Raw genomic sequence first — 24,128 nt, 5'->3', positions numbered from 1 at the left:
AACAAAAGAAGTTTAGTAGTACTGCCAAATATTTTCACTTTATTTATTTCTCAAGAAACCTTTTTATTCCCATTTGAAGTAATTTTGTGTATTTTCATCTGTGGCTGCACTACATAACTATTGGATTACTAAGAATGTATCCATTTTCTTCTTATTATTGAAGGAACTTGAAGAACTTAGGGTTAAAGGAAGGAAAAGAGTGAAAAGATGTATTTTGGAAGCTGTGTTGTGTTCCTATGAAATTTGAGCGCAAATTTGTCCTGAAATTTGTCAGGACAAATTCTCTCCTTCCCTTCTTTTGAAAACCCAGTTATTTTTCATTAAAACTGACTTATTAGTCTTTGCAATTGCACATTCCATAGCCAAAACAAAAGATTTCAAGCCCTTTTATAAGGGCATATTACAATGTAACTATGAAATGCCATACAGAGCAATTTGAGGATTGAAGGCTTCATGGCTTCTGCCTTTTTATATCTTCCTGTTCATACTTTGAGCCTTTGCATATGTCTCAAAAGTCACTCAGCCCTTTCCAGTCAGGTAGAGTTTAGGCTCAATGGTACCTACATCCTTCTGAAGTGATCTTTATAAAACATTTCTTACTGTTGCATTCTAGAGACTCTGAAAAGTTTATAGGGTAATTTCTTTTGGAGCTTCACTGCCCCTACCTTAGACTCCTAGTGTCTTGCCTAAATCCCTTTTGCTTCAGGTTAAGTCCTTTACTCCTTGTGTGCCCCTGTGGAAACTATAGCATACTTCATTCCATTTATCTCAGATGACATGTTGCATGCTTGAAGACAGTGTATCAAAAGACTTCTCTCGGATCTAAATGAAACAGCCTAAATTCCTTTCAAGTATTTGGATGCATTTCCTATACCTATTGTCATTTTTTTTTCTTCTCATCTAGGCATTCTTTAGTATGCTTCTTTCCTGAGCTGTGGCACTCAAAATTATAATGAAGACATCAGCTTAGTTCTTCAGAAAAATAGGTGAATCTCTATAAATATCCACGTAGTACTCTGACAGAAGTGTAACACTTCCTATTTTCTTCAGTTCTGGGATGATGTGAATTGCAGATTGAACATGAGTCGGCTGTAGCTCCTGGATCCTTCTTGGCACAAGTCCTAGTCAGTCCTCATTCTCTAGCTTCTAGCTGTTCATTTATTGTTTCTGTGAGTAGAATTTGACAGTGGCTGCTTCTGTCACCTTGCCTAACTCAGCCATCTCTATGTGTCTTCATGACATTTCCTTCTATTTCAAGGATTATTTGTGTCATCTCCATCCAGGTTCCTGGGAGTTTTGCCAGCTTGATATGTCAAGGTCCCCACTTCAAAATGTCAGGAGTCTTGTACCTTGAGGTCCTCTTTTCATCTTACACATTAACTTGTTGCTTTGTGTCATGATTGCCTCTCTCCTTCCCCATAGGTGTGGGAGTCTTCAGTTTAAGGTGTTAGAATTGCAGGATGTTGTAAATACAGCTGAGATGAGGAAGCTGTGGGATAGTGGTGGCCAATATTTACAAGCTCTTGCACCAGTACAGTGGTTTGAGTTGGCTGAATTGCTGCAGGGGTGCTGGGTGCTCTCCCCACATCCAATTTTAACCAAAATTGGCAAATACAGCCACATAAATTCCTTTAAATCTTCACCTTAGGAAACCATTGTGAATTTAACATCACAGAATAGGTGGCAGTATGTAGGGTCTTGCTTAGTTAGCTCTGCTTGTAATAAATAAACCAGTTGTAGTCTCAACTCCCTTTAAAAAAACTTCTATATTGTTTATGTGTTGAAATTGGAATGTTGCTGCTGAATTTTCATACTTGGCACTGCTCTATTGAACCCATCAAGGCTGCCCCTTCATTTTTTTTCTCCCTGTTCCAATTGTTGCATCACTGTGGATGTTTATTGCCTATCCCTGAGTTCAATTGCTACTTCTGATCTGTCTCTCATGCTGAGTTTCCCAGCCTACTTAAGTTTGAAGTTCCTACTCTCTGCCTCCTCCTCATATAAGTACCAAGTCAACAACACAGTAATTATTTTAATGACCTGGGCAATAAACAAGTAAGAACCATTTATTTAAATCATGATAGAAATTTCCTAAGTAAACAGATTAATAAGTTGGTTTTTAAAAAAAAAAGGTAGATCTATGGGGATAGATATAGTGTGTGCATTTATTATACATACACCAGTATTTGTCCCAAATTTCAATATACAACTTAAAATTGTTTTGTAGAATTACAGTGTCAAACTCTGTGAACCTTATGTATCAGATGGACACATTATTATATAATAATAATATTGTAAGCCAAGAATACATTTCTTAGTAAAACAGATGATTAATTATGAATGTTAGTTTTCATTGAATAAACACACATGCACTAAACCAGACTGTGTTGATGAGAAGTTTCTTCACCTCAAAAAATGGAGAATTTTTTCATAAGCAAATTTTATTTACTAGTCATGGCTTGGTTAAGAATGTTTGCATTTTCTAAGGCTATTTGACATTAAAGTAATAAGTACCTTTATGAGGATGAGCCAGTGAGAACTGAAGTGTTCTGTGGGCTAAATGAGAGGAATATTACAAAGCTGGCATGTGTAAGTTAAAGTCACAGAACTAAATTTGGACAAGAGGCATTAGTTCCATACTTTTATGAAATGCATCCTGCAGCCTATCACAGAAAAAAACTTGTGTGTCTGATAAAAACTTTGAGTAAAAGTAATATTTTTTGGTTTTCTTCAAACTCATACTTAAACCAGTAATCTGTTGGTCAGATAGGAAACTTCAGCAGCTCAGTTTCATGAATGAGTTTTATTACTCATAGCTGCAACATTAGCATCCCCATGCAAGAATTTATAAAACATGAAGATATTTTAAAATAAAAATGAGAAAAAAAAGAAAATTACATTAATTTCATGTATTATATGTACATATTTGTATAATGTATAACCATGTGAAAGAAATGCAAGATGTGGAGACAAGGCAATATATATAATTTTTTTTGATTTTTAGAGCAAAGAGTTTAGTCTCAGACTTACCCTTCTTTTGTGACTTCTGTTGAAGTCTTCTTTAATATCTTATGATTTAGGATTCAAGTTGTATGTGAGGTGTTGCAGCTTAATGAGTTACTGTGTGAGCTGTAAAGACATTTAGCTTAAATGTCAAAACCATTTTTATGTTACATTTGCTCTGAACTAAAAGCTTTCATGAAATAGGTTACCATGGCTGAGCTGATATTAATAAATGTATTTTTTGACATAAATTATGCTAGGTAAGCCCCCTGTGACTTAAATTGATTGTACCACTCACATGTAGTGGTAATATCTGGCAGTGTGTCTTCACTCTGTTGTCTTTTTTTCTTTCTGCAGAGCAGGAGCAATGTATGGATAGAACATTTCTAAAGAGAATCCTATAGTGTCTGCTCCAAAACCCTTGCATGCCAAAACACTTTTGTCTCATCTGCTCTTGGAAAGCAAAGGGAAGTAAAAGATTTGGGGTTTTAATATTAAAATTATGTAACTTCTGGTAATATGAATGGTAATAAACTTCTAAATACGTAAGGTTTATAGATTAATAAAAATTAGAGAGCTAAGGAGTTGCAAAGAAGTTGAATATTTTAATGGAAGTGAGAGTTGGAGTTGATCCAGATAGATTTTTGTATAATGGGGGAGGTTTTCTTAAATACATCATTTTCACCTACATTGAGTTGTTTTCTAGAAAATAGTCCCCATATAGACAAGCTGACTTCTTCATCTTGCTTTCTTTATTGTCATGTAAAAATGTCATCACTCTTACCTGACTAGAGACTTGCTCAAGAAACATTCCTCTCTGTAAGGAAGTGACCAGAGTAATCCCATCCTTGTCCATCAGCGTGTGGGGCTGCTGGGTTGTGACCACTATTCCTACTTTGAGAAATACAGCTTGGCTCCAGGCAAGATGAGGGGCTGTGTGTGGCTCCTTGTAAATGTGCAGAAAATACAGCACAAGCACCACATTTTAGATCATAATAGGCAGTGTGTGTGTGTGTGTGGTGAGGGGATCCTCTCATTTGTCAACCTTTCTAGTCTTCTTCTGCTGTCAGGCTGTAGGACAGAGCTGGGGTTGCATGTGACCCAGGCTGAGGTGGTATTTTTGCCCAAATTATGTTATTCTCAGCGTGGCAGCATATTTATCAAAACTTCTCTGGGAGAGACTTCTGCTGGTGGTGGTTGTAATTGCTTTAGTATTTCTGAAGGAGAATTTCAGGCATCTGAGTTGAAGTACCCTTCTGTTACACTGGAAGATCTGAGCTGACTGTAAAAGACCTAAGAATAAAATTAGGAAGTGCTGCTTTTATAGCAACAGTGTTTTTCTATACTTCTAGGTCAGGACAGATTGCCCAGTATACTCTGCAGGTAAGAGTGCTCCCTTTTAAAGGCCCACTAAATAAAATAGAAGTTCAACCATTATTTGGAGAAAACAGGGCTGAGTTTAAAACTTAAGTTTTGAAGATGCTGGTGTTAACAAGAAAGTTTCTTTACAAATTCTTTCTGGTTTCAGCTTTTTACAACGACACGTCATCCCATTTTCTGTTTGTGTGTGACTGTGGCAATGATTTTTGTATACTGAGTTTAGTGTTTTGTTCTGATCCAGTGAGAAGCATCCCATAAAAGAAAGCCCAGAGGAATAGGGGAAGCTACAGTCTCTACCGTGGGCTGGCCCATGCAGCAGAAAAGTCAGAACGTAGACAGACAAGGGTTTTTGAGTAATTGGGTTTGCCTGTGGAAGCAGAAATGCTGACAAACCTCTTGTCTCTCTTTGTGAGCAGTTTCCAGTTTCAATTCTGTATCTCTTTCTCCCAGAGCCTTTCAGCTTCTAATGGCCAAACCCCAGGCTGGAGACAACTCCCTTTCATAACTCTTTGGGTAAACTTGGCCTTGGAAGAGGGAGGCTCAAACCAGCCGGTGCTCCCTGTCCGTGTGCAAATCTGATAATAGCACAAGTTCTCTTTTGTGCTATTCCTTTCTTTCTGTCTGACTTGGAAAAAGAGACTTCTGACCCTTGAAATGGTCAGAAATAACCAGTGACCTTGGCTTTTTTGAAGGTCTTGTGCAGCTGATGGACATTCCTGTAGGCTCTTAGCTGCTCTAAAAGCTCGGCTGTGCCTGATGGGGACGTGATTTGTGTTGTGGTGTGTAGTAGGATCCCACCTGAATTAGGAGAAGGGTGTTGTTGTTGCTCTCAGGAAGTAAGGAGGTTTATGGGGGATGTCAGTCTTTGATCCTTTGTATAGTAATAGCTGGTGAAGAAGGCAGAAGTAGAGCTGTTTTCAGTCAGTAGTCCATCCAAAATTCCCCATTTATCCAAGTATGGGTCCTCATTTTCTCTTCAGTATTTGTTTTTTTCATGCTGAGATGCGATACTTTCAGGAGATGAAATAAAATTTAAATATGTTCAGAAAAGGAATGCACAAACAGGATAGAAAATAATTAGGTTGAGTAAGGAACTGTTCCACTTGTTATGAAATTGTGTGAAAGTATTTGGTTTACCAGGGTACAGAATACTTGTAGAACTTGGGGCTGTGTTGGGAAAACATTGTTACATGTTCCTTCATGAGGAGGAAAAATCAACTATGCTCAATTAAGGTATCCTTTTTAAGTAAGGTTCTTCATCATGTGTTACTTGAAGCAACTGATCTCAGTAGCTGAAGTAATGCATTTAAGTGTATTGCTTTAAGAGGGCTTTCAGAAAACATGTATTCCTAAATTTGTCCCATAACTTTGTGAAAGTTAAGAACATTAGGAGCAAGGAGAACCACAGCCCATCATGTCAAGAGTGAGCTGCTGAGGTTTTTATCTGGCTTGGAGGCAGAAGGGAGCTGTTAGCAGGGTTTGTGGTTGCAAGAGCATAGGGCACAGGAGGGATGGACTGGAATGGTACTCAGCAATCCACGTGGGCTCTCTCCTCTACAGTAAGACTTACCTTTCATTCTGTTTCACTTTTAATTTTGAGAAAGATAGTTTTGCTTTTCAGATGTGATTGATCTCACTGGAGATGATAAAGATGATCTTCAGAGGGCAATTGCCTTGAGTTTGGAGGAATCAAACAGGGCATTCAGGGAGACTGGAATTACAGATGAGGAACAAGCCATTAGCAGGTAAACAACCAACTTATATAAAGCAGAAATTAAATTAAAGAGTTGGAGATTGGCCTGTATTGCTTTTTTAAACTTTTAACAAATAATAACTTGTTTACTTTTACTTGTGCTACTGATATGCCTGGCTTCAGGATGCTGCTTTAATGTATTGTATCTTCTACACTGGAAAATAGTCTATTATGTGTGGACTAAGATTTAATAAAATGTTTCATATTTTTGTATTTCTTTAAATATGGAGGAAGTGGATGGAGATAGAGAATGTGTGGTCATATTTAAATAGGAACAAAACCCATAAGTTTCTCTTGTGTATCAGGTAAAAAGCAACAAAACCAAAATATAAATTAAGAAGCAAATAAATACTTTGTCCTGTTTTTTGCAGTGGTCATTTTACAATAACATTTTCTTCCCTCTTTGCTAGGGATGAGATTGAGGGAGTGGGTATTAATATTGTGACTTGAGGACACTAAGAGCAGCTGCTCTATTTTAGCAGATGAAGAATGTTATTAACCTATTTAACACGTAAGATTTATAGGCTTTGAGTGAAGTTCTGGATTTCAAGCTTTATAAACATAACTGTCTCAGTCTGGGTGTGATAAGAGTCTTTGAGCTAACTTTTGGTCAGATTTTATGATAACTTTTTGTACAGTGTATGTTTTTGGTATGTTGATACAATTATGAAATATTTGGGACTTGAACTAAGCCTGGGTGTAGGGTTGTGTGGGAGGGATGTTGTTTCTTTTTTTTCATCTGTCACTGGCCTTGGGAGGAATGTTGAGTTTTCAATTTGTGGCTGGCCTTGTTCTGAAACAGGCAATGATTTGATCCTTGATAGGAGGTAAAGTACTACCTCCTCATAAAAGACCAATTTTATAAAAAAATAATTTAGATGGGGAGATTAACCATGATAATTCTTTTTCTCAGTTCATTGTGTTTGACAGGCTAAATGACTTATTAGAGAATTCCATCTCTGAAAATATAGATATTTTATTGCTTTATTTGTATTACTTTATCAACAGTAATTTTCTTTTCCCTTTTGAAAAATAAATACACTAATTGTGAGAATAAACATACTCCTCTGCCTCCCCATTTGTGATAAAAGTCATCTTGTTTTAAGAATTTGAGATAGCATATTTTAGGAGGGAAGGGTGGGATGAAAGGGGTTTATATTCTCATTAACAACTGGAAGAAGGATTTAAGGGGTTGTTTTTTTCTGAAGCCTCAGTATGTGCATGTATGCAAGAGGATGGTGGAAGTTCTGTCCATTTTTTTTTCAGAAGGTCAGCTCTTGCGTGTTCCTTTTTGAAAGGCAGAATTGCTGTAATTACAGAGTTGTGATTTAAGCAGGCACTTAGAGAGATGGACCTATTTCTGGAGATGGAAAATTTTCTTCCTCTTTTTCTTTACCCAAGCCTTGTCTGCTTCTGCTGTGCTCAATTGTTGGGAGCCTTGAAGATTTAGGATTTTTGTTGTAGACTTTGTTTTTTACTTTTGAAACTAAACCCCCCCCCATTTGGTCCTACCTTAGCCCATAGTATTATTGGTATTATAAATACTTAGTATTTAAGTATTATAAATACTTTTTACTTAAATTACAGTGTATATCTTTCTGACTGCAGAAAATAACAAAGGATGCCTTTTTTCTACAAAGACATCTAGACAATCTGGTCAATCTGGTTATTTGTTGAGAAGATGTTGGTCTTATGAAGTAGAGACTCACATCTAATGGCAAAATTGCTCAGAGTAACATGTGCAATGTCAAATGAAGAGCTTTTTGCAGGTCATATCCTCCTTGGTGCACTGCACCACATTTTCTATGCTTGCTGGAGGGTTCTTTGGATCATTTGTTGCACAAATTCATTTCACAAGCCATGTAAAAATAGTCACTGGAGGATCCATAGTATTTCATGACACAAGGAAGGGAATGGGACTTTGCTTGTGAATGGAGGCAGAGAAGAATGAGGATCTTGAAGGTTTTGGCAGCATTGAGACATTAGATCAACTCAGTAATTTAGCAAGAAGCACCCTGAGCTGATGACAGATTATGTCAGTGTTGAACAAATATAGGAAATTCAGAGTTGTTGAATTCTTAAATTCTTAATCTGAACTGTTTAATCAGTTTCCTTAAGGACAGAATTTAGACTGGTTTTATTACAAAAAGACAAAAGAAAAAAAACAGCCCACTTTGTAGTTAACACCCCACAGAAGAATGTTGGCATTCCAACAGAAAGTGCATGATCTGTGGAGAGCTTTGCAAAACAAAAAATGGAACACTGTGGTTGTAAACAAGTCAAGCTACAGCCATTTACTTTTGATTTTCTAGATAAAAGAAGAAGGAAAAATCCAATAGGAGGTCAATAATAAGCAAATTTAAACTGTGGAAATGGTTCATTAAAAAAAATGTAGGCCATGTGCATATTTAAGTAGTTTTTGCTGTGATGGATATTTTTTTCAAAGGTATTCATAGCGGTTTGGAACCTAATTTGTGAAGATTTTGTTAGGGTTTCCAAGGGAGTATTAATGGAATTTCTTGACTTGTGTAATTAATGTTGTAATGCACGTAGAATTTGTCTTCCTGAATGTGATTTCTTTAAACTGCCTGATGAGGACAGATGTGATTACTGTGTAGGTGTTGAGAGAGTGCATCTGAAATGTCCGAGTGTCCGAGCTGAACATCTTGTACGTGGCACGTTTAAAAGCTTTTCCTGTTTCCTCTTTAAGTCTCCTAGAGAAATGTGCTTGATCAGTGTGTTTCCTGTTGTGAAGAAGTTTCTCCTTTTATATTACTTTTTGTGGATTGAAGTCTGAAGCTGGTGAAAGAGGGCTTCACTAGGGAAGCCAGTGAGATATTACTGGAAGGAGAAATCAGCTGTGGCTGTGGTACTGCCCCTATAAAAATGAGTCCATGCTGTCAGTCCATGAAGGATGTGCACAGCAAAGGAAGTGCACAGCCCCTGAGCTTTTTTTTTTTAATCAGGGTCATCAAAACTGCTTGGGACTCTACACTGTGGTTAGGCATTGTGTGTGTAGATCCAAGGTGGAGTTTTAGAATGTTGTAGAGTCAGGGATATATTCCTGCATGTCCAGCTGTAAGACAGTCACAGTACAAGTACCTTCCTATGCTCTTTAGCTGAGTAAGCTGACAGAGTGGGCTTTTCTGCAGCACGTTGAGTGGGCTTCCTTAGAGCGTGGTTTGACAGAATCTTCGTGCCGTGCACTTGCCTTGCTGTGGGGTTTTTGCTTTGTCTGGTGAACCCCCTGCAGTTCTGCAAAGATGCTTGGCTGTGCCCAGCTTGTTACAGAGAAATAAAACACTGCTTTCAAGCCTCATGCCAAGCCTGGCAGTAATTAACCCTGGCTACAGTGTTTCCCTCCAAACAGGATTCCAGCCCTTGGAGGCGTGGAAGCTGTAGGTCCTGTGAGTTGGGGCTTTGTCAAACTGCAAACAGCTGGCTGATGGCTCTGTGCTGGAGACTGTGCTGTTGTCCCCAAGGGTCAAAAAGTGGGGCTTCAGCTCTGTCAACAAAATTGCTAAATCTTTGTCATAACTCTCTGGAAGGATGCTTGTTTTGTCAAGCAGTGTAAGATTCTTGATCCAGGCCATGTCCCAAACTTGTGACACTATGAATGTAAGACAGTGAGCATTTTATATGAGATATCCTCACTGTGCTAGTAAATACATTTATTTATGTAGCATTCTAGCTGATCATCAAGTTCCTATTTGCTGTGCTTACTGCACTTTATTTCACTTTTCATTTTTGATTTAACTGCATCATGACTATCATTATGTTGGAAAATTAATTCAGCAGAGAGAATGTGCAGTATTGCATGTGCTCTCTGAGAATGTGCAAATGGCATATCTCTGAGGACAGATAATGTTATAAGTAGAATTAAGGAAAAAATACCATGATGCCTTCAGAAACAAATACTTTATTAATACATGGAAGCATGTTTTAGGTCGAGCTAGAAGGGAGTCAATCCCTTACCTGCTAAAGAAACACAAATTCAAATACAAAGAAGTTTTAGTGAGTAATTAAGCTGATGAATGGTAATACTCACGGGGTCAGGGAACTGTTTCAGTTTGAGAGTATTTATTTTTCTGAACTTGAATCTTGAAATATCTTGAAATATTTTTGAACTTCTGGGGAGAACAAAAAGAGAAGTTTGGTTTTTTTTACCTGAAACACAAGTGGTGTGAAGTAGTTACAACATCATTTAAATTTATTCCAGTCTGTCAATCTTCCTGTCAGTTTTAAAGGTCCCTTCAATTTAGTTTAAACAAGATTTTAAGCAATTCTACCTGCATGACAAATTCTCTGAACTATGTATGACATTAAAAAAATGTCCCCATTGACCAATATTTGCTCTCAAACCAGAGATACGTAGGTCATCCAATAATTTTGAAGGACTGTATTAGTGAAAAGGGAAATGAATTTGACTGTTTCTTTACATTTTGTGGTTTTCTTACTAGAAAAAGCTATCAGAAAAGACTCTTGGAGCAATCAGGGTCAGGTTCCATCCCTATACGGTGTTTGAAGAGATGTCAGAATAGAAACTCTTAGTGGGTTATATGCTTAACCTTTCAGTGCTCTTTACAGGGTGGTGTAAAAAATAAATTGATTAATCCTTAGGAATTTACCAGATTTAGGTTCTTTCTGAGACAGGTACAAAAGTGGTATTTGTATCAAATGGTCTCTCAAATTTAGAATGCCTCTTTTACTGTATTTTTTCTGAAATAAGTATCAATGACAAATAAGTATGTTCCCCAGAACAGTTATCTTCAGTAAATTCATATGATGCTTCATAGTTCTTGGTAAGATAGCTTTTCTTTCTTTGATAGGAGCATAGCTTGAAATAAAGATGTAGGTAGGAAATTGAGAGATTATGAGGAGGGGGGTTGTCTGTTTCTGTGTTTTTTTCTGAGAAGTTCGAACTTTATCCTTGAGGATCTCCATTTACAGACCAACCTAAAGCTGCCTTTCTTTGGTGCTGGTGACTCTAGAACTGAGAGGGGGCAGCTCTTCATGCTGCTCAGACTGCTTAATGCTTGTGAAGCAGCCTGTGAAATCCTGTGCTTGGTGTTGGAGAGGAGCTCAGCCTTTTGTCTGAGAGTTGGACTGGATGGCTGGAAACAGTGACTACTGTGTCAGTAGTGCGAAGCCAGACTCTTGGCTTATGAGTTAGAGCCACTGTTACATGACCTCAGTGCATCCATCTCCATCTTTCTATTTAGAGTACACCTAACACAAATTACTTTTAAGGTGTATTTTGTCACCAGGCTAAGCCACCTGTTGATACAGAAATAATGTATCAAATGAGGCTTGAGTTGGAGATCTTCACACCCATCAGATCCTGTTGTCATGTGAAATATGGATAATCAGCATAAATCACACAGGAACAGTTTCCAGCAAAGAAAGTGGTCATTGAAGCATACAATTAAAATGTTGGGTGGCATTTGAAAAATTGCAGGGAGATGTCTTTCCATGGCTCATAAAGTAATTACTTGCCATGTAAAGTGATTAACACAGTTGCCTAAGTTGCAAAAAGGAAAACTAAGAAAACTGCCTTCCTTTTTGAAAGCTGACTTGCTAGCTTTGGCTTCCTGTCAGTAAACAAAAGATTGGTGACTTTGTGCTTCACATAGCAATAAAAGCATTTGAGGATGAAAGCACTGTACTATTAGTGCTGCCTAAAATTTTTCCATCTTGTTTGAATCTAGTTCTTAAATAATTGATGACTTGTAGACATGGCTCTTGTATCTAGAGCTCTTACAAGAGATTCATGCACTCACCAATACCATTTTCCAAAAGGTAACAGAATTGCTGTAGCATAGCTAGAAGTAAAATAGATTTTTGGATGCATGTTATTGCATATAATATAATATATAATATATATTGCATATAATATAATATATATAATATTGCATATATTGCTCAGCAACAATAAGTGAATGATGTCATTATGATGTCCATATTGCTACCTGAATGTATTTTACTTGTATTTGGTGGGGGTTTTTTTGTTTTGTTTTTCTGGGGTCTTTGTTTTTTTCTCACATTTTCCCCTCCCTTCTGTTCTCAAAGAGTTCTAGAAGCCAGTATTGCAGAAAACAAAGCGAGTTTAAAGAGGACGCATCCAGAGGTATGGAGTGACTCTCCAAACCCTTATGATCGGAAGCGGCAAGACAACTGCCCTGTAGGATTAAAGAATGTTGGCAACACGTGCTGGTTTAGTGCTGTCATTCAGGTAAGCACTCTTCAATCAGCTGTGGGCATTCTTCATTGTGTCTGTTGGGAGGTGAGTCAGCTCATTTTAAGTGAGTAATTTAAAATAATCTCTTTTCTTGGAAAGTTTAGGCCACTGCATGAGATGTTTTTTGCACATTATTTATTTATTGCATCTCTTAATGTGTCTATCCCTAAGTCAGATTGAAGTGTAGAAGGTGCTGGTAGCATATATAAGTGAGCTTCAAAATGTTTCTTATTAAGAAGTTGTTGAAGACAAGGAGTTGACTCTCTGCAGATCCTGGGTGTAGGCAGCTCATGCTGTCATCAGTGACAGTTGTGTCTGCTACAGATCACCCTCCTCAGGATGAGGATGTGCACACAGCCTCCTGAAAGGCAAGGAAGTCTCTGCATTACAGTCTGTGGTTCCCATGGGAAACTTCAGTAAACATCCTGACCCTTGCTGGGTTCAACACAGCAGGACACAAGCAAACTAGATTTCTGAAGGGCATGAGGAACAGCTTCCTGGTATGAGCACTGATGGGCCAGTGATACACAGCTGAATCTGCTGTTCCCCAGAAATGGAAGAACTGCATGTGGAATAATCTGGGTACTCTTGACTGCAGCAACCACGAAATAATGGAGTTTAAGATGCTGCTGGGCATGAGAAAGGAGTAACAGGACCCAGACCCAGTTCAGGAGAACAGACTTTGTCTTCTTCTACAGTTGGTGTCTGGGGTTCCATAGGTGGAAGTGCAGAGATGCTTAGGAAAGCTAAGAGCATTCCCTGATTGCCAGAAGAGTCTGTTCTGCTCTCAGGGAGCTCATAGCCAAGCTTCACTGCCAAGCAGGCAGTGTGCAGGATCTGGAAGCAGAGATGGGCTGCTGAGCAGACTGGAGATGTTGTGCAGACATGAAGGAATGGTATTAGTAAAGTGAAAGCTGACCTGAGTTGATGCCTAAAAGGTTGTCTAGGGTAACAAGAAAAGGTTTTGATGTTATACTGGGTGTAAAGGGCTGAGTGAGGAGAATATGGCTGAATAGAGCAGGTGAGGTACTCAGTGCCTTGCTTTGCCTCAGTCTTTATCAGTGAGATCTATCTCTAAGACCTCAGACCTGTACATAGTTGAGGGAATTCTGAACAAGGATTTGAGTGTGCAAATTTGACCCATACAAGTCCACAGGACCCACTGAGCTGCATCCAGTGGTGATGAGAGACAGTGGAAAGAAGTCTTAGCAAGGCAGCTCTCTCTGATTTTTACGAAGTCATGGAGAATACAAGAGGTTTCTGATGTACTTGAGCCAGGCTTTTTAGAGCAGTGCATGCTGTGAGGATGAGAGGCAATAGGAGTCATAGAGATAAGGAAGATTCAGCCTGGATATAAAGAAGCATTTTTCCTATAAAGACAGGCAGGCAGTGGAGGTTGCCCGGAGAGGCTGTGCAGGGTTTGTCAAACCTTGGAAAGTTTTTAGATGCCTGAAAAAAAGCCCTGAGTAGTGTGGTCTGATCTCACAGGTCAATAATGTGAATAATGCTAGTTAGTTTAGTGCCCATCATCTACAAATTCCTGAGTTGCTTTCCACCAGGTACCTCACTGTACACATAGCAGTTTTGAAAATAGCTTTCTTTTTACATAGGTACTCAATCTCATATGATGTTTCTGTCTGTTCATACTTGCCAACTCACGTTTCTACTACACTGTAAATCTCTTTACTGAGCAAACATGGTCAAAACTTGCTGTCCTTTTTCAATCACTTCTGAATTTTACTTACCAGTGCAGAGTTGGTGAATTTACAGTAACCTCCCTTCAGGCTGGAACAGATGGTTGGCTCTTTTTCCTTTCTTAGTTTTTGATTGCTTCTTTGTTTGTACCTGGACTTTCCATCTCACTTCACTGGTGCTTAGTTAAAAGCTTAGTTAAATTAATTCTTCCAAAGTTGCCCTGAAATCCCAGAAGACTGCATAAATTGGATTACTGCTATACATGTTCTGCTTGACTTGGAGGTTTTTTGGTTTTGTTTGAAGTGGGTCATTTTGTGTGTTGGTTTGGTTTTGTTTTTTGTTTTTTTTTTTTAATGGGAAGGATTTACTTACCTGCAGATTCTGTTTAGCTAATGCTGTAGATCATGAAATTGAAAGGTTTCTTTAATTGTTCTATGACCCTCTCAACTTCCCACTGAAGTTTTTATGTTCTTGGACCTTTTTTTTTTTTCAGCATTTAGGAATCTAGCAATATTTGAATTTTCTGTGTTCCTGGATATCTTTTGATGTTTCCCTTGTTCCTCTCTCCCCCTTTCCTTATTCCATCGCATGCATAGCTCTTTTTGCAATAGCAGAAACGTTGTCCTAACAGAAGCAAATATTTCCATTAAGATCTTTATGGGGCTAATGTGACTTGGTGTTTTACCCTCTCTGTTGTGTAATCAGATTTTATATTCCTAGCAGCCCAAAATCTAAAGCACTGATTTTATGTGCATGTGCATTTCTGTTAAAGAAATTTTTTATATTTTTTATATAACTGAAAATCTTTAGGTAAATGTTTTTATGGAAACTTGCATTTTTAATTTCTTAATCACAGAGATAAGAGCAGAGGGCAGAGAATGTAAAAACCTATGCTAGACCTATGATCTCATGTTATTTATACCCAGTGTGCAACTTTATACCTTGAAAACAGATTAGAAAGAGACCTAGCTAGTTCTTATGGTCACCAGCCATACCATGTGAAAATCTGTGGTGTCTGGAATTATAATGGCTTGATCCTAAAAGATAGTGAAACTTCTGGAGTTAGGTCTATGGAATGTAATTTAAGCAAACCAGTGAAAGATTTATAGCTTCAGTTGGTTGAAAATTTAGGTTATTAATATTATCTGTCAGCCAGGAAGATTTATGTTTCAAGCAACCATCCCAGGAAATTTAATGCATGTTAATTTAGAACATTAGCTAATACCATACTTATGTATCCACAGGGCAGATTGACTACTTGGGTTGCATTGACTATGTAGAAGTAGTTTTTTGCTTTCTTTGGGAGGCTTTTGTAACCTGACACATCACATAGGTCAACAATATCTAAATGTTAACTACTGTCAGTCACAATGATATATTGTATAATATAATCTAAAACTAAATTGCAAAGAAAGAAAAAAGTCATCCTTCTATTTAAGGCGTACTTGTTAAGGAAAAAAGAGATTTTGACATTTTGATGCTTTCCTTTTGCAATGTATGTTTTATAGGCACCAATTAACTGACTTAGTGAAATGCAGTCATAAATGGTTTGTGTATTTGCATTAAGAGTACGAAATTCCTGAAGAGACGTTCGTGGTGCATGACAGCAAGGTTTAACAAGATTCAAACATCATTTGAAATGTTGCCTTTACCCTGTATTTATTTGTGCTGTAGAGAAATAGGCACATGTGGAAGGCATCCTCTTCTGCACAGGAAGAGGGGAGTCTCTCTTCAGAGAGCTGCAAAACAAAATTTTGCTTTCCACAGTTACATTCAGCAGCATTAGTGACCGGTAATGTAATGTTTTCCCACAGTGTAACTTCTAAAAATCTGCCTTGCTGTTGAGGACTTCTGACTTGATAATAACATTAATTTAAAACTGAGTCCCCAAGGCAGTATTTCAGAACAAAACCGTATTAAATCATGTCACCTGCCAAGAAATGAATCAAGTTCCTCAACCTTTTTTCTACCTCTTCTTGAACTTTTAATAAACCTACATTTGGGACAGGAGTTCACCCATGCATGATTTTGCTACTGTTTAGTTAGAGGAACATTTATAAAAGGACCCATAAATCTTGAGGCTTTAGACTATTTTTCTGTTGGTTGTGCATTGGTTTTTTATTTATTAATTTTTAAAAATTCTCATTTTTGTGACTACATATGTCTGCTCTTGAATTAGAATTTATGACATCAAGTTCTTTAAAGAAACAAAACACAAATACACCACTGTATGTTTTTACTTTTCTGCAGTAGATTTTAGTGGCCCCTTTGTGAAAAGGTAACGTCACAGTTTTTCTTGACTGTAAGAGTTTACAGCCTGAAAATGGCTTAGAAATAATAAATTTATGGAGCTTGTGGAGTGGTTCCTTCACCCCATGCTGAGCAGAAGTCAAGAGTTTTCAGGACATGGGATATAGAAAGCAAGTAAGAACAGCGCATGGATATGTTGTTGGAATCATCTCTTAGGTTTGCTGCCTGTGCAAGTTCTCCCCCAGATGTTTTGGTTTAAGACACTGCACCAGACAAACTTTATCTTTTGGAGTCCCAAGTGGGGCTCTGGTCATGTACAAGAAGTAATGTCCAGGCAGGATCTGCCCTGTGGACAAGGTGCCATGAGAAATGCCCAGATGGTTCAGAGGATGTCACAGTGTGCCAAGGTACATTTCTGTGGGAGAAGCAAAGTGTGTGGGGAAATCAGTGAAAACTGTACTGTGAATGCTGCTGTTTCCTCTTTCTCCAGTGCCATTCCTCATGTACCATGTGCACTCTCTCCCCCAGTCTCATGACTTCCAGAGGGCCAGGTTGCAGCTTCTCCCTTTACCAAATGAGGTATCCCAACAGGACAGCTGGGGCTTGGCATCCCCACACACTTTTTCCTATGTCTGTCAGAGTAGGATTTTTTTTTTTGCCCAAAAGTGCATAGCTTGCTGAATGAAGTTAGTAAGCATAAATCTCCTAGGGTGCTCTTTAACTTTTATTTTCAGGGTCCCTAACACCACTTCTGGCATTTTACTCTGTTGCATTGTGTTTAGGAGCAGGCTTCTTGTTTCCCTGATGTCAGTGTATTTGGGATTAGGATCTCCTTTGATTCTAGTTCTGGGAAGAAATGAACCAACTTGATGGATGAGAATCAAGCAAGTATTTTCTTCCCAGTTGGTAGCTCAGCTACTTGCCAATATTGTTCTTCTTTAAAGCAGCCTACCACAAGTATCTAACTTTTACATTATTTTATGTTTCTTATTTGTCATGACGGATGGAAAGGATTGTGGTGGATGATGTGGTAGTGCATTCATACAAAAAGCCTAGCATAATATTATTAAATGTGCACATTTATACATTGCTCCTGAGTCCCTTGCTTTGCTGGGCATGCAGTGCCAGGTTGTAGGCTGAAGAACATTCAGTGTTCAATCCCCATAGGACTTAAAAGGGTCATTGATGGAATATTTTCTTTCCACTTTTTTCACTGTGGAACAGCCTGAGGTAGGGGTTGGTGGGGGATATGATAGAAACTGCTCTGTAGAATTTCATGGGCAGAGCAATAATGATGTTGGAAATCTAGTTTCTTGCTTTCCATTCCTCTGCCACTCCCTCTGTTTCTCTGAAAAGTGAACCTGTCTCTTCCAAATTCAGTCATCCTATAATATTTGCTGACAATATGTTCCTTTTCCTGCTTTTTGTGCTTCTGTGGTCTCTGGCTTCCTCAGGTTGCTTGTGTGGTATTTCATACTCTTACCTTACATTTAGTGATTTGTAATATTGCAAAATTTGTTGCGAAGGTATGGAAAGCTTTAATGGATCATGCCTTTCATTTTGACTCATAAATAGTTGCTTATTTAGTTAAAATAAAGAATACAGGATGCATTGTTTAGGGGTGTTATTTAAATTTACATCACTTAATTTGGGCAAGAAGCTGAAAACTTCTGTAACCATGTAAGGAAATGTTGGCTGTGATTTTTTTTGTCCTAACATTTTTTTTTCTTGCTTTGACCATGTAGTAGAGGAGTGGTTGGATGGCATTTCTTAGTATGTGCCAAGACACAAGCATAAAGTGAATTCTTCTGGACACATATCATACTTAGCTGTCTTCTGAATTGTAGTAGTGTTCTGAGTTTGTTGCTATAAACAAGTAAATGTTCTCTAAATGCAGGCTGGTAATTCCATGGTGAGCTGTTTGTTTAAAATGTTGACTTAACCCAAGCCTGCTAGAGGTCTTAGTTTGACTTTCAAGCTTAAACAGTGTGCAAGCTGTTTTCCATCTTCTTCCATGTTGTACCTCAGCCTTCTGAAGATGAAAGACATGATAGCTTAAAACTGCAAATTGTACCTAAGTCTTCAGCAGTTTGGAATGCTAATTGGTTGCTTGTTTATAAATAAAAATGTCCTTTTAGAGGTACTTTCCAAAGCTTTTGAGACCTGGGATTGAATCTGTGATTCTCAAATCTGTGATTCTCACTACCACTGTACATGTGGGGTGGTTGTGTTGAAGTTCAGCCATCAGGCAGTGTCATATTTGTCTGTAAGAGTTTTTATTTCAGAGGGGAAGAGCAAAAGAAAACTCCTCTTCCCATACTTTCACAGTGAATTTTGAACAGGAACCTGCTCAAGTCCCAGATTTAAAGCTGCTTTGCTCACTTCCCTTCTGTCTTCTTTACGTGAAATTTTCTAAAGAATGTGAGAGAAGCTTTGGACTGTGCCAAATCCTCAGTGTATATAAAGAAGCACAAAAGTATGTTTTGGGTGACTTCCTAATTTTCTTAATGCCTTTTATTAGTCTCTGTTCTGGAAACAGGATTTACCACTTAACAGGAATAAGACACAAACAGGTGGAGTGGGAGACAACCCCAAAGTTATAAGGAGGAGCAGGGTAGAAGGGAGCGCTGTGCCCAGCAGAGTAATTGGTGCAGTTGCAACAAGCAGCACTTTATGGACTTTGAGAAAGTACTTTGAAGAATATGAACCAAAAAAGGAAAAATAATCACTAAATAGGAAAAGTCTGGAGAGCCTTAAAGAGGGGAAGGAAGTGATTCTCCCAAATTAGAACCAAAGAATGGCCTGGGTTGGAGGGGATCTTAAAGATTATCTGTTTCTAACCCCCTGCCATGGGCAGCGACACCTTCCACTAGACCAGGTTGCTCAGAGCCCCATCCCACCAGGCCCTGAACACTTCCAGGAATGGGACCTGTGCCAGTGCATCATCATCTTCACAGTAAAGAATATCATCCTAATATCTGATCTAAACCTGCTCTGTGAGTGTGAATCCATTCCCTTTTTGTCCTATCACTCCCGGATAGTCTCTCTCTCCATCTTTCCTCTAGGCTCACTTCAGGTATTGGAAAGCCACAGTTTAGGTCACCCTGAAGCCTTCTCTTCTTCAGGCTAAACAATCCCAATTCTCTCAAGATATAGGGATGTAGAGTCCAAAAGGCTTGCAAGTTGGTGAGAAGTGTAATCAGCTGCCAGCTGCTCATATTTTTGCAATATGGAGCTTTGGACACTAATATTCAATCAGAGGCATGCAAGAGTATTAAGTCACTAATTTTTGCAATATTTAGGAGTACTTTGAACCTTATGACTTCAAATATTGATAAGAAGTAAATTTCAAATTCTTTATTCTATTGGAGGAAACATGGCAATGCATGCAGGTAGGACCATAAATGCCATAGCTCTGTGTTTCTCTTTGATTTGAGTTATTAACATGAATCAAATGTTAACCCTAATAATACTCAGTCTACCCCATTAAAACTGGCTCCTTAAATCACCAAAATTATTTATAAAGTGAAGTAAGAACATAAATCTAATTTTTCATGTTGGTAGAGGCAAACTATTCCAAATAATATACTTTATGACATAGGGCTATATTTTTGCTTTTTATTATTAGAACAGTAATGATGTATTCACTATTTAAAATTGCTCTCTGCTTGTTACACAGAATGAAGGTAGATATGGTCTTGGCTTTGTGGCTTTAAAGAAAAAATGAAATAAATAAATAAATGTCAAACTGAAGTGCATAAAAGGCTGCAGATGACTAAATGAGGAAAATGAGTGTTGTGCTGTGCTAATACAGATAAATTTTCAACTCATGCAAGATCATGTTTTAGCTAAATGCCAGTACCTAAAGGAATTTGTTTAGGAGCTCTGTAGGAATGCATGCTTTTCTTTTCCCTTGCCAAGAGTTGCTTTTCAAGCTGTCCTAGTAGATATATTTAGTTTTTGGGTTTCTTCCTTCTGTCGTGCCTTCCCTCTGTCTTTCCAAGCTTAACCTTTTCAAATTCAATGTGAAGCTGTCTGCCTGTTCATGGTCTTATGCAAACTTGTATAAAGGTGATGCATATTAAAAATGCACAGTTCCTGTGGACTATTTTTGCTTTTTTCTTGTTTTTTTGTTCTCAGTGCTGAAAACAAATACAAAATTGGAAGTCAGAGAGAACCAAATGTTTTCATTAATCTATTAGTGAAACAGCTGGTTTTAGTTCCCGATGCTTACAAACTTGCAAGAATCCACCAAGAGCCTGTCTGAAGCTCTCTGCAGCAGCTTCTTGGGTCATCTTGTACCTAGACTCAGAAGCAGTGTTTTCCTACTCTCTAATTGTTATTAGTGTCAGTAACTTTATTAATTTAGGACTCTGCTGGTGGCATTTAATGACCTGTGTTTCATGCCTGGCATTTATAGGTTTAATATACTGACTAATTTATGTTCTTGCAGCACTAATTCTGTTTATATTCCTTATCACTGTTCTTGAATGTTAAGAATTAATTCTTTATTCAGTCAACCTAAATTTTGGCAAGGTCCTTATATTTGATAATCCTAATTTTAAGGGGGGGAAAAGGGATAAAGCAGAGTGTTTTAAGGGAAACCCAGGCAACTTAGATTCAGAAATTGTGTTTGAACTGAATGTAAGTAAACATTACTCATAAAAGTGAATGTTTTAGTATCTTACAGTGTAGAAGCTACAGCTCTACCTAGTTCTCTCTGGTATGACTGAAAATACCACCTATAGCAGGGGAAAGCCACAATGTCTTGTATTCATTATTCAGTATTGTTAGTGTGAATGCCTTAAACTGAGACTGGATTTTTGTTCTTCTGTATTCTGTTCTGACAGAATACAAGGCAGTAAGAATACTGTTTATGTTTATGTCCATACTGTCTGCTTATGTTCATGGCAATTTGAATTGGTATAACTTAGCTTGGCTCAGTCAGGTTTCCAGATGACAGCTTTTAAATTGTTTAAATGAACTGAGGAAAAAAAAAAAGCCACAAACCCACCTTGTAGAGTGCTTTTCTTTCATGCATAAGTTTTGCATACTTTAGTCAATTGTAAAGGTATTTGATCAAGGACAGTAGATGTGAAGTGTCCACCTTTTAGATGCAGCCTGTTTTCTTGCACTGGGACTCTTACCCCTTCAGTGTAGCTGAAGCCAAGTGGGTAAGAGGTGAGGTGCTGCTCCATGCAGTGTGTTTGGAAAGCAAATCTGTTGGGAGCTTTAGGCTAGGGCAAATGTGTGGCACTTGGGCCAGGGACAGTCTCAGCTTTGTCTCTTGGTGGCTGCAGAAGAGCAGCTTCTGCCTCATGGGCCTCTTACCCTGGGTGCAGGGAGCCTTGACAGGTGGCTCAGCAAACTAGAAAGTGTTTTGCTTTTCCTCTTTTTGGACTCTGGGGTGGTTGGTCTTGGGAGATCTCTGCTGGGCTTAGGTGAGCTCCTTTTTATCTCCTTACCTCAGGAAGAGCTGCAGGTTCCTCATTGAGATACTTCAGGCACTAAAACAGTTGGTTTCAGGCACTTGTTTACACTTACGCTGGGAAATGATCTTTTTAAATGAAGGTAGAAGTTTCCTTAAGTTGATTAAGTTTCCTTAAGTTGGTTTAGCTGACTATAGGAGAGCTACAGCATGACACTGTCCTGTCCTGTGTCCATTAGTGGTGTTGGCAGCACATAAACTGTGAGGGTTCTGCTGTATCTCACAACAGCCATGCACGTTGTAAGCTTTTCTGGCAAGAAGTTTAACAACTGAACATCTTGCATAAGAAATTTTGAATAGTTCAAGGTTGAAGAAGAAAAGAGCAAATTGGACAATCCTCTTAATTACTCTCAGGAGATTGCACAGATGGGTTTGTTCAGGTCAGTCAGAGAGCATGGAATTATGATCAGTAGACTTCTGAATTTAAGAAACTGAATTTTTTTGAAAAACCTGTTGGATTGAATGACAGGCAAAAATGCTAAACTTGAGTACAGTTTTCTGTACATAATTTGTGTGTTTGTATTATGAAATTGGCCTGCTCAGCTGCTTGGCATTTTGATGGCACTTGGATTAGTTATGGAGAGAATTCAGCCTTTGGACATTATATTTCAGCAGCTGGTTTATTTTGTACATAAAACATTGCTATGTTTTGCTTGCTGAAGAGCCCACCAGTGGAATTCTGTTACATCATGAGACATAACTTCAATTAGTATCAGCTTCTAGACTGACACTTGAATTAAATATTAACATTTTCTATGCTTTGAGTAAGTAAACAAAGGACTCTGTTTTAATCTCCCTTCTCTGCAAGGATGGATAGAAGGGGAACATGTATTTTGAACAGCAAAATAGGAAATAAGTTTGTCTCAGTTGTCTGCCTTGATTCAGCAAAGCCAGAGAGGTCTTTTTTTGGCTGATGTTTTGAATACTTTTTAAATCTAAAAAGAAATGTGCCAATGGAAGCCTCTTTGTTTTGTTGGGGATGCTGTATACTGTGGGGTGTGGGAAAAGGTTAGACTCTTATGGGCTCTTTCACAAGGAGAATCAGGAACATTGGCAGTATTTTACAACCTTTTTATTTTCCTACCAATATGTTCTAAATTGCTGGAATAAGTGCAGAGCCTCTTCACAATTTGTGTTTCGCTTATTTGGCCCTGTGGTGTTGAAAACCTATTAAACTGATGTGATCTGTGACATAAGTCTTTACATGGGTAGGACAAGTTCTGGGATCAAAGTCTATTGCTTGGGTAAGCAAACTCTGCCTTTCCAAAACAAATAGCTAAGATATGTGATGAAGTTGGAGGAGAGTTAATTATAGATTATAAACCAAATAAAATACAAATAGGAAGGCAGATCTTTCCTGTGCTTTTCTGATGAGCATGTTTAAGGTACTTCAGACCTTTCTTCCTACCCTGCCTTCATCAGAATGCTCTTCTGTAATGTAGTGATTTTTAGTTAAGATGCTTTTTGTCTGTATAGAAAAGCTGTGCTGCAGTTCCACAAGTTCTGAGGCCTCCAGTTCTCAGCCCAATGCACTGGACTTTTACTGTTTGCAGCCCAGAGTCATCTTGCTCTTGTACTCTCTTGGCTCCAGGCACTGTGGAGTTCTTTGCGGGTGTGCTTGCAGACACCTTTTTTCATGTCCTAGACAGACAGACACCTGTCTATTCACATGTCCATAAAGTGGGAATGTTATCAGTCCCTTACCTGCAAAGTTGTATAACCCAATTTCCTTACTCTAATGTGCATCCTTCAGCTCTTGTAGGAATGGGAAGAGAGGACAGAATGCAAAATGTTCAGCTAATGCAAGTGGAATTAGGTTCACGTGCAGAGATGTACTCTCTGTGCACTTAAAAGTAGATGATAGAGGGCCTACAAGATAAATTTTAGATGGCTAAACAGTGTTTCGTGTTATTTTGAAAACTGACAGTTATACAATTCATAAAATTCTTGTTGTAAAATGTAATTTGCCTATTATGTAAAATTATTGTTCCTTTTATGTGATTAAGTGCAGAGTTGTTTTTTTATTATGCTGTTTTCTTGGCAAAAGTAATTGTCTTCTGGTGAAAATATGTTTAGCAATACTCTGCCTTCTGAAACAAAACTTAACACTGCATGTGTTTGACACTTCATTTGTTTTGCTAAGGCTTATTTGGAAGAGTTTTGTATTGTTTGTAGAAGTGCTTAAAGGTTTTCTTAATTTTTTTCTTTTCAGTCATTATTTAACCTACTGGAGTTTCGAAGACTAGTTTTGAATTTCAATCCTCCTGCAAATGCTCAAGATTTACCCCGAAACCAAAAGGTAAAAGGAGAAGCTGATTTTC

At 38.1% G+C, this 24,128-nt stretch overlaps 1 protein-coding gene across 2 annotated transcripts in view; it reads left to right on the top strand.

Moving 5' to 3' along the window:
* Positions 1 to 24,128, top strand: part of USP25 (ubiquitin specific peptidase 25) — an 88,968-nt gene that overhangs the window by 25,693 nt on the left and 39,147 nt on the right. Inside the window, exons 4-6 of one of the 2 annotated variants that reach the window (XM_054655086.2) lie at positions 6,005 to 6,128; positions 12,206 to 12,368; positions 24,020 to 24,106. In XM_054655086.2, the coding sequence (XP_054511061.1) occupies positions 6,005 to 6,128; positions 12,206 to 12,368; positions 24,020 to 24,106 (374 nt within the window). The remainder of the gene's footprint in view (positions 1 to 6,004; positions 6,129 to 12,205; positions 12,369 to 24,019; positions 24,107 to 24,128) is intronic. The other variant, XM_077174501.1, reaches the window with a different exon arrangement.

This window comes from Agelaius phoeniceus, chromosome 2, assembly GCF_051311805.1.
Source record: "Agelaius phoeniceus isolate bAgePho1 chromosome 2, bAgePho1.hap1, whole genome shotgun sequence".
Taxonomy (NCBI): Eukaryota; Metazoa; Chordata; class Aves; order Passeriformes; family Icteridae; genus Agelaius; species Agelaius phoeniceus.
This window is presented reverse-complemented; position numbering and strand designations above follow the sequence as displayed.